Source organism: Vipera berus, assembly GCF_964194415.1.
Source record: "Vipera berus genome assembly, chromosome: 1".
Classification (NCBI taxonomy): Eukaryota; Metazoa; Chordata; class Lepidosauria; order Squamata; family Viperidae; genus Vipera; species Vipera berus.
This window is the reverse complement of record NC_138202.1, coordinates 311,509,717-311,526,876: the sequence shown is the minus strand read 5'-3', so window position 1 is coordinate 311,526,876 and position 17,160 is coordinate 311,509,717. Positions and strand designations below refer to the sequence as shown.

The window sequence follows — 17,160 nt, the reverse complement described above, 5'->3', positions numbered from 1 at the left end:
GAGACAAATAAGATGGTCTGGTACTCCCATCTCTTTAAGAACTTGCCACAGTTTGTTATGATCCACACAATCAAAGGCTTTAGCATAGTCAATGAAGCAGAAGTAGATGTTTTTCTGGAACTCCCTAGCTTTCTCCATGATCCAGCGTATGTTGGCAATTTGATCTCTAGTTCCTCTGCCTCTTTGAAATCCTGCCTGTACTTCTGGTAGTTCTCGATCCACATACTGCTGAAGTCTAGCTTGTAGGATTTTAAGCATGACTTTACTAGCATGAGAAATGAGTGCAATGGTGCGATAGTTTGAACATTCTTTGGCACTGCCTTTCTTTGGAATTGGAATGTAAACTGATCTTTTCCAATCCTGTGGCCACTGTTGAGTTTTCCAAATTTGCTGGCAAATTGAGTGTAGCACTTTTACTGCATCGTCTTTTAAGATTTTGAATAGCTCAGCTGGAATACTGTCACCTCCACTAGCTTTGTTGTTGCTCAGCTTTTCTAAGGCCCACTTCACTTCACATTCTAGGATGTCTGGCTCGAGGTCAGTGACCAACTCATTGTGATTATCTGGGACATTAAGCTCATTCTTGTATAGTTCTTCTGTGTAATTTTGCCACCTCTTCTTAATCTCTTCTGCCTCTGTTAGGTCCCTGCCCTTTTGGTCCTTTATCATGCCCATTTTTGCATTAAACGTTCCCTTCATCTCTCCAATTTTCTTGAAAAGATCTCTGGTCCTCCCTATTCTATTGTTTTCTTCTATTTCTTTGCACTGTTCATTTAAGAAGGCATTCTTATCTCTTCTAGCTATTCTCTGGAATTCTGCATTCAATTGGGCATATCTATGTTTTTCTCCCTTGCCTTTTGCTGCCCTCCTTTCCTCAGCTATTTGCAAAGCTTCCTCAGACAGCCATTTTGCTTTCTTGCATTTCTTTTTCTTTGGGATGGTTTTGGTTGCTACCTCTTGTACAATGTCACGAACCTCTGTCCATAGTTCTTCAGGCACTCTGTCTATCAGATCTAATTCCTTAAATCTATTTGTCACCTCTACTGTATATTCAACAGGGATATGATTTAATTCATACCTGACTGGCCTAGTGCTTTTCCCTACTTTCTTCAGTTTAAGCTTAAACTTTGCAAGGAGAAGCTCATGGTCTGAGCCACAGTCAGCTCCTGGTCTTGTTTTTACTGACTGTATAGAGCTTCTCCATCTTTGGCTGCAGAGCATATAGTCAATCTGATTTCTGTGTTGACCATCTGGTGATGTCCATGTGTAGAGCCGTCTCTTGGGTTGTTGGAAAAGAGTGTTTGCTATGACCATCGTATTCTCTTGACAAAATTCTATCAGCCTGTGCCCTGCTTCATTTTGTACTCCAAGGCCAAACTTGCCTGTTATTCCAGTTATCTTTTGGCTTCCTACTCTAGCATTCCAATCCCCCATGATGATAAGGACATCATTTTTTGGTGTTAGTTCTATAAGGTGCTGTAGGGCCTCATAGAACTGGTCAATTTCATCCTCTTCAGCACTGGTGGTTGGGGCATAGACCTGGACTACTGTGATATTGAATGGTTTGCCTTGGATTCGAACTGAGATCATTCTGTCATTTTGGGGATTATATCCCAGTATTGCTTTTCCTACTCTTTTATTGACTATGAAGGCTACTCCATTTCTTCTGAAGGATTCTTGCCCACAGTAGTATACCTGATGGTCATCTGAATTAAATTCACCCATTCCTGTCCATTTTAGTTCGCTGATACCTAAGATGTCAATGTTCAGTCTTGTCATCTCTTGTTTGACCACGTCCAGCTTTCCTTGATTCATGGATCTTACATTCCAGGTTCCTATGGAGAAAAAATCTTTACAGTGAATTACGCAAGCCCCTTCGCCACGACAAGGCAGTAATCCATGAAGGGGAAAATAGCCTTACCTATGGTTATCCCATTCCCAGACAACAATTTCAGTCGTCTTTTACCACTTTCTTTTTCTACCACTTTCTTTTTCTACCTTCCATTTTTTCCACCATCTAATGAAGACCAGTACCATTCTTTCTTCTCAATAGATGGTTTGCAAAAGGCTTTTAAAATTAGGCCAAGGCCATCCCTTTCTCTCCTTTTTCTGATAGATTCTTTCCGAGTCTATCTAGAACTGACTCTAAACTGAACTATTCAGAACTGACAAAAACTGAGAAGAATTTCTTGTCCTTATTAGAATTGCTGTTTGCACTCTGAATTTTTTTGTTGCTGTTGTTTAAACACCAAAATTGAGGTAATGCTTTTGGAATACGTTCTGTTTTTCAGTAGTCCAGATAAGCTGACTTACTTTTGTATATCTGTATGCTTCTTATTTATTTTATTGTCTGGAAGGTTTCTGTGTATTAGTTTACTGAAACTGTCATATACTGCAAATGCCAAGCAGTGCAGCTGTAAAAATACCTCAGAAAAAGTAATTCTGCTCTCATTGATGAATGTGCAACAGAATTGTACGGACTGAACTATATTTAGGAATTGGGAGGATTAAATCTGTTTTGACTATCCATATTTTTCCTGTGCTTAGGAGTAGCAATATGATTTTATCATGAATTGCACGAAGGGCCACGAAAGAGTCACAGGCATATTTTTTCTTGCTAGCTTCATAATAAGGGGAGATGAATATAGTTTCACAATGGCTTACTTGGATTTGTGTAACAGCAGTGTTTGGAAATGAAATAAAATTTTAGATTTGAAATCCTCTGAAATAACAGTTAATTCAAGTTCTTTCTTAAATTTGAGATTTCCTTCTTTCAATTGGACTTACAGTAAAAGTAATTTAAGTCCAATCCACTTCATAAACCCTGAAGGGCCATGCCTTCTGGTTTGTTTGAACACCACAGATTAATTCCACTCCCAGCTTTAATGCTTTGTACAGAACACTCTCTGACAGCATCCCCACCATGTGGTGTTATTGTGGCCTGATCCCTTTTAGTGCTACTGCCAGCTCACCAAGATCAAAGGCAGAAGTAAATTAAGTAGTTCTGGGGAATCTGCTGTTCTGGTGAAATTCCTTTTTCCTGAAGGAAAACCCATCTGAAGCCACCACTATCCTGGTCAAACTAAGACTCTTTATAAGTGTGATAATTTCTTTAAAACAAACAAACAAAAAATCACACATTTTTTGAGGTTGAGCATGCAGAAAATACTTATTTTTCCTATTTTGGGCGGTGTCTCTTTTTGTTGTTTGTATAAATACATGGCTTTATTCCTAATTTCATTTTGAGGTTGGTGGTGTTCAGATGCTTCAATGTATGTAGAGTTCTTGTTCTGAATAGTCATACATTGTGGTTCCTTTTGAGCGACTGTTGGTTTGTTTATCTTCCCATCCATGTTTTACGGGTGTGTGGGAGGAGATGGGGGAAAGGGAAAAAGTATGTATCTTCTGTTCCCCCTATAACTTCTCAATAGATTGCTTTTTGTATATGTATTATTACTTGGATTTCTCATAATTACTCAGCTTGTAATTATTCTGAATAAATTAAGTACCTCTGAGGAATCTGGCTGAATCTTCAATAGTAATGTGGATGATTAATTACCTTGCTTCTGGTGTAGCACTCTGGCTGTCACCACAAAGCAAGCCTGTAAACCATCTTCCAAGATTCTTCCACCAGGATTTTTGGACACTTAAAAGTGAAGCAGATTAACATTTATATGACTCTTTAAGGTGCAATCATATAATAATTTCATAATGGCCTTCCTCCAGATATAATGGACGTTGCATGGCTTTATTTACTATATCTTGATTGTCTATATTCTGAGCTCAGAATATAGACAAAGGTACAATATGAATAAGAGCTACATATGGTTTTAAGAAAGATTAGTTTATAAGGTTATGGCTTGGAGTTAGTTAATTTATGTTTAATGGTTATGAGCACAGTGAATAATTATGAAGCAAAACATTGTGCTTTCCTTGTATCTGAGTCTTGGTGGAAACAGAGCTGACATCTATTTAAAAAGCACCATGCGTATTCTTTTTTCTATTTTTAGGATTAGCATCCTTTTTATCTCCCAGTTGTAGAAATAGATGAAATTGAGCCTGGGAGTTCGATCTTGTCAAACCTGGTGATGATATGATGTCACTAGTCTTGTCCCTTGCAATTCAGAGGAAAGGGCCCGCAGATTAAATCTGTTTGCAACTGCATTTCTAATTTATACAGCTATCTTAAAAGTCATATTTTCATCTTGTTCAGAGGATGCTGTTGATTGGTCTTCACTTGTGTGTCGAGAGGATAATTCTAGGTCATTGCAAGACCTTCTTGCTCCACGGATGGTAACTAACACCTCAGGCTGTATGCATGGCTTTTAAGCTACGGACTACATTACATCACTAGAAGATAAAAAAATATGTTTAAAAGTGTCTCTTTCACCATTATTTTAATTTGAAGCTATCAATTAAATTTAACATTAACTATGATGTGCATAGTTCTTGGATTGTCTTTTCTTTTTGAATCTTGCTAGCAGACTTGAGTACTTGTTCAAGTAAAAAAGAAATGTTACCTTTTGGCATGGCAATTTTTATAGCTTAGCTGGTTTCACAATGATGTTGATTGTAATTCTGGGGAATCTGCTGTTCTGCTGAAATTCCTTTTTCCTGAAGGAAAAGCCACCTGACTGTATATAATTTAAGATAGCTAGTCTTTCCAAAATAGCCGGTATCCCAATCAAGTCCAGATGATTTGCCAAATCTTGTAAGTTATATACTTATAACCTTATAAGTAATATGTTTCAAGTCAAAAGAATTTTAGATCTACTTCTCCCTGTTACGTTTCCACTTCAGAAACTGATTAACAGTACTGAAAATAATTCTTGTTTTTGTTCCATTAGTCAGGCAAGGAAGGTATGTTGCAGACCCTGTCAGTTAAAGAACTCTGACTGGGGTCCAGAAAGAGAGTCTACTCTGCCACTGCCCCCACCCTTTGGGATCTTCTCCCCCAGAGGTGAGGCAGGCCTCCACTCTGCTGGCCTTCTGAAAAGGAGTCATAACATGGCTCTGCAGTCTTGCATGGAGAGCCCAAGGGAAGCTGGCTAGTCAGCGCACTGAAAGCCCTCCCTTCACCTTTTAATTAAATTGAACAGTGTTTAATCATTCTTGCCTCCATCTAAATCTTTCAACTTTTATATACTTTTATGTCTCAGCATTTTATTGTACACTGTCCAGAGTCCCTCTCTGAGGGAGAGGGGTGGTTCAAAAAAGTGAAAAATAAATAAACTCTAAAGTGCATTTCGGCTATGTGCATTGTTATTTCTCCCATGTTCACTCTATTAGACCTCAATGAGTAAAGAGCAACCATCTCTCTTGGGTTCAACTTTAGCCTGGCTCTCTCCATCCAGGCCCTTGCTGCCTTCACTCACCACTTCCAACGTTGACTGTATCACCAATGTGACCTAGACTGGTGATGTTCACAATGAGAGGTTTTTTTAAATATCTCCCCTACTTCTTATACATTATTTATTTTAGCTTTTGGTGACTTTTCTTTTGGTCTTGATGCCTCTGAGTAATCTAAAATGCATAGGAGACTTTGAAAGGAGATATCGACATAGCCACATTTTAGTTTTGGAGAACTTGATTTTGTGTGTGTGTGTGTGTGTGTGTGTGTGTGTGAGAGAGAGAGAGAGAGAGAGAGAGAGAGAGAGAGAGAGAGAGAGAGAGAGAGAGAGAGAGAGAATAACATCCCATAAAGTTCTGTTCAGTACATCCTTAGCAGATGGGAGTTATTCTGAAATTCAGGTCTCCCCTTCCATTTTTAAAAGGCAGATGTCCTTTCCAGAAGTTTTCTGATTGTAATCCTTAAATCAGAGAGAAATATTGGCTGCCCTGTTTCCTCCCCCCCCCCTTGAATCTGGAGTATCGTTACAGCATTAGAGCGTTGGCTAGAACAATGCTGTCTGCTATCAATCAAATGGCTTAGAGGAATGGTGGAAAAGAATGTTAAATGTGATCCTGCTGTGATCACTAAAAAGATCTCTGTCAGAATGCTTCCGTGCCAGATATTATGCAGACACTGCTCCCATATTCCTGCAATGTTCTTGCCTTTTATCTTGTTTTGCACAATTCATCTGTATCTTGTCCCTTTAACCACCTTACTAGTTCATATAACTCAGTTGGATTCAGCCTGAGGAAAAAATTTAATTAACTATGCTTAAAGAATAAAGGGGTCAGAAGGGGATGTTGGAAGGACATATTGGCATTGTCAATTTTGCATCTGTCTTAACTGTGCATTTTCTACACCTAGGTGTGCTAGTAAAATGAGGCTCCTGATTAATTGTGTGAATATTATTTTCTACCTCATAAAAATCAGCAACTCCTCAACAGTGTCTTCTCTCACATGTATAAGCACACATACACATATTCAGCAGATTCGAATAGGGTTTTTTAGCTTTAATCTCTGATGATTACTTCTTTGGCAAAGATAAGTGGAGATCACTGGGAAATAGTTTCTGGAGAATAGGATTTTAAGAGATCATCCAAGATTTGCTTTAGTTCTTTGTTGTGTAATTTGTAGCTAACACATGCATTTCATAGAACCAGCAATGGTGATCATAACTCGGTTTCTATTCGTGGTAATGGAAGAAGTAGGTTAATTTGGTCAATGATATTGCCCACTAACTTAGATCTGTTCTTTCAATTATCTTACTGAACACAGACTCTGTGTTCTTTTAATTATTACAAATCTTACCAATACATATGAATTTTATGTCAGAAAAGAGGATATCTTTACCTTTAAGTTTCATTTTTTTTCCCCAGTGCTCTTTTCATTGTGAGGAAAACAAATTTCATGCATTTTCAAATTGTGTGTTTAATTCTCTAGAAACAGGATTGGCCATTGCACAAATTGGAGTGTTCTGCCATGTGCGTATTTGGACAGAACTGGAATCCCTCTGAGACAGTCAGACTCACAGCAAGAATTCTTGCCAAACAGGTGAGCTAGTCTGAAATATTTGTTTTGCCTTGCTTTGTCTAAATGGATAGGAAAGAAGAAAATAACTCTGTCAGTAACAGATCTCTGCAAAATTTATTTCCTAACTTCTTGCTTATAACTGTTGATAGTTCTTTGCTGAACCTCTGAATAATACATTACTTAAGAATATTTTAAAATGTTGCATCTTGAAACAGTCTCTGTCTTTCCTATCTGCCAAGTTGCCTCCTATTGCCCTCCCTCTTACAGGATTCCATAAAACACCAGTCTGGGTTTGAGAGTACTTGCTTTAGTCATGAAGTTGAAATTTTGAGCCTGCTGTGGCTTCTCTACAAATGTAGTTGCTTGGGATCTGGGCTGTTTTTTGCATCACTTAAAAGACATAAGTTATTGAGGAACATGTTCCCCAAGGTAAAGATAACTGTTTTCACTAGGAAAATAGAGGTCTTTGAAATGACCTTTGTGACAACCTGTCGTTGCCAGCTGAGACATCATAGCTTGGTTTTAAAACAGAACATAGAGAAGATTTGAGAAAATAGAATAAAAGGTAGATGTGAAGCACAGTCTGATTAGATCACTAAAAATAATGGTCTTGCAAGTGAAAGGGTTTAAATTCTAGAAGAACTGCTTTATACTTGGAAAGAGAAGCAAAAGGAGAGGGAAAAAAAACCCAGAAACCTTTATACTATTTGCTAGATGATTTTCACTGCTACATTGGTCATATTTTATATAACTTGAAGATTTTCCTTTTCTTTACAGTTCAGACATATAGAAAAACCTGCTGAGTACTATACTTCCATTAATGGGTCACATCCTATATCAGAGTGGCTTAACAAAGATGAAACCATTGGAATATTCTGTATCTAGAGTAGACCCACTGACACCAATGGAGTCTAAATTAGCTAATGCATTCTTAATTTGTTTTAGGATTAATGGATGTGTTCCCATGGGGTGACCCAGTTTGGATTTAACCTACTGAAATTTGCTCAAAAGTGAACAGTTCAGAAAAGCTCAATTCCGTGTAAAAAAAAAGTATTATATTAAAATATGCCTTCTTCCTTGGTTTTCGAGATAACTGCATGAATGGGCATATCTTAGTCTATTTTACCAAGCAAGGATAGCAGCTTAGTAGAAGAGAGGTAAAAGGGAGCACAGAGAATAGAAATACCCCATCGGCATCAAAATACTTGGACAGTCCTTCCTATATAAGTCTTGGATTGCTGAGAAGCATGACTCAGCATTTGTTCACAGAGAAATTTGGCTTGCTTGCACATTTCTAAGGGACTATATTGTATGCTACTGCACTTCTCCAGTGTGCCCATCTTTGCCATTGAAAGAAAAATTAAACTCTGTAAACCATGGCCTTTGAAGAAAATCTATATATCTGACAATTGCTTATCTCACAAGAAAAATCCAGGTACAGTATAGAGAAAAAATGCTGAAAGCCTGCAGGCAGGGTTGTCTGACTGATTCTCTTCTCCTCTGCTCCTTTCTTTTCTCTTTCTCCTTTCCCCTTTTTCAAATTAAAGCACAATCTACTGGTGATCCACAAGCAAAATTAGATGTTTAATGATGAAAAGTCATTGGAATAAATTTGGGCTTTTATAGCTTGCAGGGAATGGGAGGGGGCCCTACATGGAATATGCAAACTAAATATGCAAACTAAAGTCTCCAAATCTCAGCTGTTGGGCCACCTGCAAACTCACATTTAATGGCCAAGATTACAAAGGAGTGGCCTTAGGCCAATGTTGGAGTGTTGCTTTTGAACTCTGTCAACATTGAGATTATTCACTTTCCTCAAAGCAAAGTCTGCCTTCTGACTGCTTGCTACACACACACACACAGCCGCAAATTTGCAACTAAAACAAGGGAGAGTTTTTGAATCTACTACTTCTATATATGTGTGTGCAAATTCCAGCATGAGCTTTGTGTCTCTTATTGGCTTATATCCTGTAGGAGGTCATGGCAAGTAAACCTGTTCATCCCCTCCTCTGCAGTCTTTACTGGGCAAGATGATTGTTACAGGTGACAATTGCAAATAGCCAAAGAAATATTTTGGACTTTTTTCTCAACAAGTCATTTTCTCTCCCTCCTTTTTTGCACCATTACCAGAAAACACACCTGGAAAGGACTGAATCAGAGAAACTCCTTTCTATAAAAGAATTTGAATCCCGTAAGTAGAAATAAAGAAAACAGTATGTTGATTTTCAAAAGGCTTTTCAGAAAAAAAGACCACTATATATATATATATATTGCCTGGAAAGGGGCATTATGAGAAAATTGTGAGACATTTGAAGTATTGGCAGAAGTATCTTCTGAATATGCAGCAGATGAATATGAATTGCTGCCTATTTTTATATCATTCCCCCCCCTTTCCACTTGGTGGGATCCACAACAAACTATAAAAATCCAAAATGTACACATGAACGATGGCACAAGTTTTAGCTTTTGTGTGACTGGGTCCCCTATTGTCCCCTTTGAGGATGGCTGTGCACTCAGCCTCCCCTTCCACTTAGCAAGATCTCCTGATCCTTGGAGCATATGAAAGCATCTCTCTGGGCTGATGGGAGGATGTATAAAAGGAAAGTCATTTTCTCCTGACCCTCATCTACAGTTGGATATCTGGATCTGGTCCAATAGTTGAAGTAATCAACAGTCAGAACTATATTGTTGATCTCTTTGATTTTGGCATAGCATTAAATATAAAAACATCCATTTTGCATTGTTAACCATGATTTAGAGTGAGGCCAAACTCTTTAAACAAACTGTACTTAAAAGTATGACTTGCTGGGATGGTTTGAACAGAGCCTATGAAGAGCAGAGTGGCAGAGTAAACCCCTACCCTGTCCCTCTCAGATGATTCTACCAGATGTTATAACTTTGGGAAAGATAATTAAAATTCCAGCTTATCAATTATGTCATTTCTACTTGTCAAAGAATATTCCTGGCTGAGGGTAACTTTTGTGGACATTACTGTTGTGAAATTTTAAAACAGCTAGTTTTGTTATCACAAGGCATAGAATTACATATGGTACAGTGTTTTGATAGTGTCTCTGAGGCTAATTGTAAGGTCCACTAGTATTTGTTGTATATTATTGCCATTCAGATCTGACATGTGGTTTGTGATTTTCACTTTCTGAATGTCCCTAAAGAAAACTAAGGAAATAACTGCAATGAACTCTTTTTCTGTATGTTTGGCGGTAGTGTTGTTGGAGAAAAATCAGTAAAGGAATTTCTGATTGTATTTTTCCTACAGCATTTACGGCTTTTATTTTCCTCTGTCTTCTCACTTGGCCTTGCAAAGACAAGATGAGGTTTGTTTTCCAGATGTTTTTCAGATGTCACACAATTTATTATAGGCTTGTAAAGCCAGGTCAAATATGCATGGACCTGTTCAGTAACATACCATTGCCAAGATCATGAAACAAAGAAAATTGGGTACATTTATTGTCAAGCAACAAGAACCTAGAACTTAACACACTGTGCTGTAATTGTCAAATACAAACTCCCCCAGCTTTCCACTAGTTCTAATATTCTGACCAATTTCTTCTTGAACCCTTATGAGTGTGATTCAAGGTGCTGGTGATGACCTGCAAAGTCCTTTATGGCACAGGACTAGGTTATTTGAGGAGTAACCCCCCAATTACATCTACCCATCCCATTAGGTCCAACAGAAGGGGAACGCTTTGTGGTCTGTCATCTGAGACCCCAGAAAGAGTAGAACAGATCAGGTAGAACAAATCAAATGGAGAGATGTGTCTGTGCCACCAGGCTTTGGGGATTTGGCTGTGCAGCAGTGCCTGTACAGTGGTTGTGTTGAGTGTAGATTAATTTTTTTAGACCTTGGTTACGGATTCTGTTACTAAGTCTTTTAGATGGTTTTATGGGCTTTTTATATGTTTTAAGATTACACTTCATTCTATTGTAGTTTTTAATTGTAAGCCACCCAAAGTCAAGGATTTAAAATGGGTAGCTACATAAGTTGAAATAATAAATAAGAAAGCACTAACGCAGAGTTGAAACTATAACATACTTACTAATTAATGGCTGCTATAAAAACTCTGGCAATGCTCAGAAGCCTGTGTTAAAGCACTTACTAGTATTCAGATTGCATCTTCCATGGTATGTATGTATGTATATCTGAGAGAGAGAGAAAACACCCCCCTCCACATTGCCCTATGGCAGAGATAGAAATAAAGCAAGCTGGAAGAGTTGGCTCAGGATTTGGGTAGAGCAGGGCTTCTCAACCTTTTCACCCATTGTACCACTTTTAGGATATGGCAACATCCGAGTACCAGCAGTCACCTAGCAAGCTGTCAAAAACTTGATGACCAAAAAAAAAGGAAAAAAGTGATGAAGTACAGGTAGTCCTCGACTTACAACAGTTCGCTTAGTGACTGTTCAAAGTTACAATGGCACTGAAAAAGGTGCCCCCCAAGCCACAACCAAGCAAGACACCTGTCCGCCTGGCGGCGCTCTTCCTCCTGTCTGAGGTTTTCATTGTTGTGAGCATTTCTGTTGAGGATTGGCAGTGGGGGTAGGGTGGGGGGTGTTTGGTTTTGATTTTCCCCCCCCTCTGCTGGGTGGTTGCAGCAGGTTTGGGTCACTTCACATGACCCTGGGACACTGTGACCATCATAAATATGAATCAGTTGCCAAGCATCTGAATGTAAATCACAAGACCCTAGAGATGCTGCAACATTCCAGCTGATCGGCGCATCTTCTGGGCTCAGCAAAAGCACCAGGATCGGCACTGAGCTCCAGCTGTATCCTGGCGCTGATCCTGGTGCTTCCGCTGAGCCCTGACAGCCCTGCAGCTCCAGCCGTCTCTTGCTCAGGCTTGTGCGATGCTGCCACCAATTCAGCTCATTCCCCTCCCCTGCTACCACTTTTCTAGGATGGTTGCGTACCACCTGCCAGGTGCCAATGTACCATAGGTGGTACCCATACCACTGGTTGAAAAGCCCTGGGGTAGAGGAATCAGTTGATAAACTATTGTCCGATCTGCAGAATTAAAAGTCCCACTCGGGTTCAAGGGAAGAAGCTCCTTGAAGAGTGAGAGTTATGAATTCAGCTCAGATACGTTTGAGGGACAGTTAGACCTTAGTTGAAGCACTTTCACTTTCAATTTGTGTTAAATAAAAGTATCCCTGTGGAAAAAAGGGCACAATGCAAATACTTTAAATGTTTCTCAAGCATATTATAACATAAGCTTGGCTTAACAAGGAATTGTTCAAAATGAAATATTTTTACTTCTAGCTTTACTCATTTAGACATTTAGAACTACTTTAATAGATGTATTCTCAGATGGCACCTTTCAAGATGCTTTCTTCTATAATTTCATTTTGAAAAAAACAGCAACAGGTTATTAGGCATATAATTGAAGACATTTTTGGCATGTGTCTTTCAATCACATTCAAGTCTTGAATTTTAAAATCTGAGCAATGTTAAAATCTGTTTTTGTTTTGAATTCTCTTGCCTTTGGTGAAACGTGATTATTCACATCACTGGTATCAATTTAAAACAAAGAGAATTAATTTTATTACAGGATTAGCACATTTTTGGTTGTTATTTTTTTCATTATTGAAGGTTGAGGAACAGTTTGGTTAAGTCACCAGGTTAGAGATTGTGAGTTCTAGTTCCATCTTAGGGGCAAAGCAAGTTGGGTGACTTTAGGCCAATCATTCTCTTTCAGCCCAAGGAATAAATGCAGTGCTTAAACCATTTCTGAAATCTTGCTAAGAAAACTTGTCTAGGCATTCACTAGAAGTTAAGACTGAATCAAGGGTACGCAAGCGCACATGCGTGCACGCACACACACACACACACAGAGAGAGAGAGAGAGAGAGAGAGAGAGAGAGAGAGAGAGAGAGAGAGAGAGAGAGAGAGAGAGAGAGAGAGAGAGAGAACATCTTGGTTATTACACTTTTGCTGATACTTCTCATGTTCACAAATCCGGGACAAGGGAAAGATTGGAGTAACATTGTCTATTGCAGTAAAAGAACAGTACATGTTCTTTCCATAGAAACACAATATCCTGAGCTTGAGTTTACTGTTGAGAACAAGTGATCATTATGGTGTAAAAAAATGTCCTTTCCTTCATAGATCTTGATAAGCTTGACAATGAAAAGAAGGAGCTGATTCAAAATGATATCTCTGCTCTTCACCACTTTTATTCAAAGCACATAGAATACCCTGACAATGAAGCTCTGGTGGTACTTTTTGGACAGGTAAGGTGGTTAAAGATAAAAGCAGGTTATGGACATCCTGTGACTTATGGTGCAGGAAATATAATTGCATAGGTACAAAACTGTGTTGACATTTCTGCAATTGTTTCTTGGCTCTCCTTCGGTGTGGACTGTGACTGCACTAATTTTTCAACACTGCAAAGATACTTTTTTTACTTCATGTATTACATATATAAAAAACATTTGGGTATATTAAATTTCAAATTCCTTCTTTTGGAAACATATCAAAACCACATCAGATTCACATATCATGTTTCAAGGAATTCTGCTGGGGAATTTTGGGATAAAATACAACATGCTTAAATGACATCAAGTGAGGTGTTGCTTTAAAACTGAATTTCTTTCCCCAAACACATAAAATATACTTTTTTATTTGTTAAGCATTTTAAACTTTCATGTTTTTCTGGACTGTTATCATTCCAGGTTCTTTTTTTTTATATTTACCGGTAAATGTTATGAATGAATGAATCAGATTTTTTTAAAAAAATTATTCCCACCTTCCATCTTTTATGGTATTTGTGTGGTTTGGTCTGGCCCAGCTAGGCTATGCAGTTCTAATTTTTCAGACAAAATTAGATTAGAAACAAACTTTGCATAAGCTCCCTTATGTAATCCTGGTAGTTCAACAGCAAGGCTTAATTAAGAATAAGCAGTGTTATAATCAGATTAATCAGCATGGTACAGATGAATGCGGTCAACTATCATGCAAAGCTAAGTAAGCCAGTGGATTTTTTATTTCTAAGATCTGAGTGTTTCTGTCTTCCCCTTCTCTCAGGTTAACTGCAATGGCTTCACAATTGAAGATGAAGAACTTTCACACTTGGGATCAGCAATATTTCCTGAGTAAGCTTTTGAGAAATAATACTGTATTCTTTTTTCCAATTTATTAATGCCATTTTCAATAATGAATGTTGGAAAAAAATCTCTAGTTTACAGAGTTGAGCCACTAGTTCATATTTCAACTTGTACTTCAGAAACCATTTTCTTCTTTTATTCGTTTATAATATAAAATACAAAAATACAAAAGAAAATAGTGGGAAAATAAGGGAGGAAGAAGGGAATGGAAAAGTGTAGGGAAAAGGGAAAAAAGAAAGAAAAGGCTTTGGCTTCTGACTCTCTTTGGTGCAGTAGAATAAGATAATAGCATCAAACCTCAACTTTTTACTTTTACATAGTAGTGTAAACTGATTGTTTCTATAACATCAAACCTATCTAACAAACCCAAAATCAAAGCTTAATTTTTTTCCACCTCAAGCACAAAGTCCAAAAGTGGTTTCCAAGTAGAAACAAAAGTAATTGTTTTTTTTAATCAAAGCAGTCAATTTAGCCATCTCTGTTAACTCCCATCAACTTTTGCATCCATTGTGGGAATCAAAGTGTCCTTCCATTTTTTTACCATTCTCAACCACTCCATGTTCAACCCAAGCAGCTGATTTTTCAAGTAGCATCTCTGCTTTTGGATTAGGAATGGCTGCTGAACAGAAGACCTTGCATTAGGTTAGGTTAGACAAAATAAAGTAACTTATTTATCTAACTTAGTATTGTCTACTTCCACTGGCAATAACTCCTCCAGAGACCTTCACTTGAGAGAGATGCAGATTGCACCCCCACATCAGGCTGGAAAATTAGCACATTTGAAATACTGGACAGAATTCTCCAAATACTTTGGATCAAATGGTTTGGGTGACACTCATCAGTTGGGAATGAGAGGGACTCAGAGAGACTCTGAGCTCCAAAAACTTGATATAAACCATAATAGATTCAATGGTCTCATAATGGTATATTACAGACTTTTATGGTAGTAGTCTACCTACCTAGAGAGAAAGCTGTGATGTAAAGACATAATGTTTGATTTCTTTGGACCTCTGAGAACCTAGCTTTTAAACTTGCGAATAGATGCAAAAGAAGCATCAAACACTTTAAAGGCAAAACATAAATTTTGCATGCACAGGTCAAGGTCTCTAGCCTCTAGTTCAGGGGTGTCAAACTCAATTTCATTGAGGGCCGCATCAGCATTGCGGTTGCCCTCAGGGGGCCGAGTGGGTATGGCCTGGGTGGGCGTGGCCTACTGGGTGGGCATGGCTAGAGTGCATATGGCCTACGGGGTGGGCGTGGCCAGATCTACTTCGTTCGCATCAAGGGTGCCTATGGGGTCCTGGGCAGGAGTGGGACAGATCTGAGGGTCTCTGGCAGAAGGAGGGTCTCTGGGCCAGGGCCAAGGCAGTGGGGGCCGTTCCCTCCTTGTTTCCAGGATGGCTTCGCGGGCCACATGAAACCACTTCACGGGCCGGATCCGGCCCCCGGGGCTTGTGTTTGACATGTCTGCTCTAGTTAAAATCCTCACCATTATTAAGGCTTTTAGATGTTAGATTCATGAGACCCGTTGTAAATTAAGATGGGTGATTTTGCCTTACGCTATGACTGTTGACAGCTTTTTAATATTTATATGGTTGGGAGATAATTGAGTTGATACATAGGGAATGTGTATATGAATCCCATAGAAAATCAAGATGCTGAAATGTCAAAAAGAAACAGAGAAATAAAAGTTCCAGTTGGCCAACTGACCCATGGAGAAAATGGAATGAGCTTCCTCTTTTATTTGCTTAGCTTTTATAGTGTTGATTAAGGCACCCAGATGACTGATCCTGGTCCTTGACATTTTTGCAGTAGCCATTAAGTGAATCATGCAGTTGTTAAGCGAATGGCACAGTCATTAAGTGAAACCATTATTCTGAATGGGTGTTTTTTGCCGAAAACCAGCCAAATCAATAAAAACCATAGCAAATCATGGTTGTCTGACCACAGGATGCTGTAAGCCGGTTGCCAAGTGCCCAAATGTGGTCATATGACTGCTTGTTTCTCAATTTTTAGCAATTTGGAGCAGGACATAGACCACGAGGGAGACTACAAATTAATGACTTGGCAAAAGGAATCTTGAAGGAGATCATGTACACCAATGTGGCGTTGATGTTCATGTCTTGAAATATTAAAATCAACATTATCCTTTGGGAGTTGGAATATGGAACATGTGGTTCAACTATGATCGATTCTGTTATGGCTTATACTGATATTTAGCTACAGAATGTGTTGCCATAAAATAATAATTTCTGTAACATATTACCTGGATATGGCTTATGACCACAATTGAGCCCAGAATTTCTGTTGTTAAGTGAGACATTTGTTAAGTGAGTTTTGCCCCATTTTACAACCTTTCTTGCCACAATTAGGTGAATCACTGCGGTTGTTAAGTTAGTAACACGGTTGTTAAGTGAAATTGGCTTCCCCATTGACTTTGCTTGTCAGAAGGTCGCAAAAGGGGATCGCATGACCCCGGGACACAGCAACGGTCATAAGTATGAACCAGTTGCCAAGCACCTGAATTTTGATCGCATGACCATGGGGGATGCTTCAAAGGTCGTAACTGAAAAATGGTCATAGGTCGCTTTTTTCAGTGTCATATTTTGAATTGTCACTCCTTGTATAGAAAAGTTTCCAAATTTGCCACCCAACCAAAACCAGGCATAGTGAAATTACTTTAGTATAGTGGCTTCAGTGAGAAAGTTAACACACACTGAACTCTGTTTCTTTAAAGTAACTTGTGATTTTTAATTCATTTAACTTTATTGTATATAAACTTCATTTTCTAAAATAATCACTGGTGGCAACATATTCTAACAATTAAGCAAATTGTTACCTCCGTTTTACATTGTGCTAACCTTTTCCAGGGTTAGAAATATATCTCACATCTTTCCATAAATTGGAGTATTGCTTGTTTCTTTAAAAAAAAATCTGTTTTTTTCAGTGTGGCACTTATGAACCACAGTTGTTGCCCCAATGTGATTGTCACCTATAAAGGGACCGTGGCTGAAGTCAGAGCAGTTCAAGAGATTGAAGCAGGAGATGAGGTAACTGAATATATGTAATATTTATGTGCTTATATGAAATGTAACAGCGTTCCGTGCGCCTTTGGCG

At 38.5% G+C, this 17,160-nt stretch overlaps 1 protein-coding gene across 1 annotated transcript in view; it reads left to right on the top strand.

The window, feature by feature from the left end:
- SMYD2 (SET and MYND domain containing 2) overlaps positions 1–17,160 on the top strand; it is a 45,341-nt gene that overhangs the window by 11,167 nt on the left and 17,014 nt on the right. Inside the window, exons 3-7 of the mRNA XM_081312895.1 lie at positions 6,833–6,943; positions 9,053–9,113; positions 13,046–13,170; positions 13,964–14,031; positions 16,991–17,093. Of these exons, the coding sequence (XP_081169021.1) occupies positions 6,833–6,943; positions 9,053–9,113; positions 13,046–13,170; positions 13,964–14,031; positions 16,991–17,093 (468 nt within the window). The remainder of the gene's footprint in view (positions 1–6,832; positions 6,944–9,052; positions 9,114–13,045; positions 13,171–13,963; positions 14,032–16,990; positions 17,094–17,160) is intronic.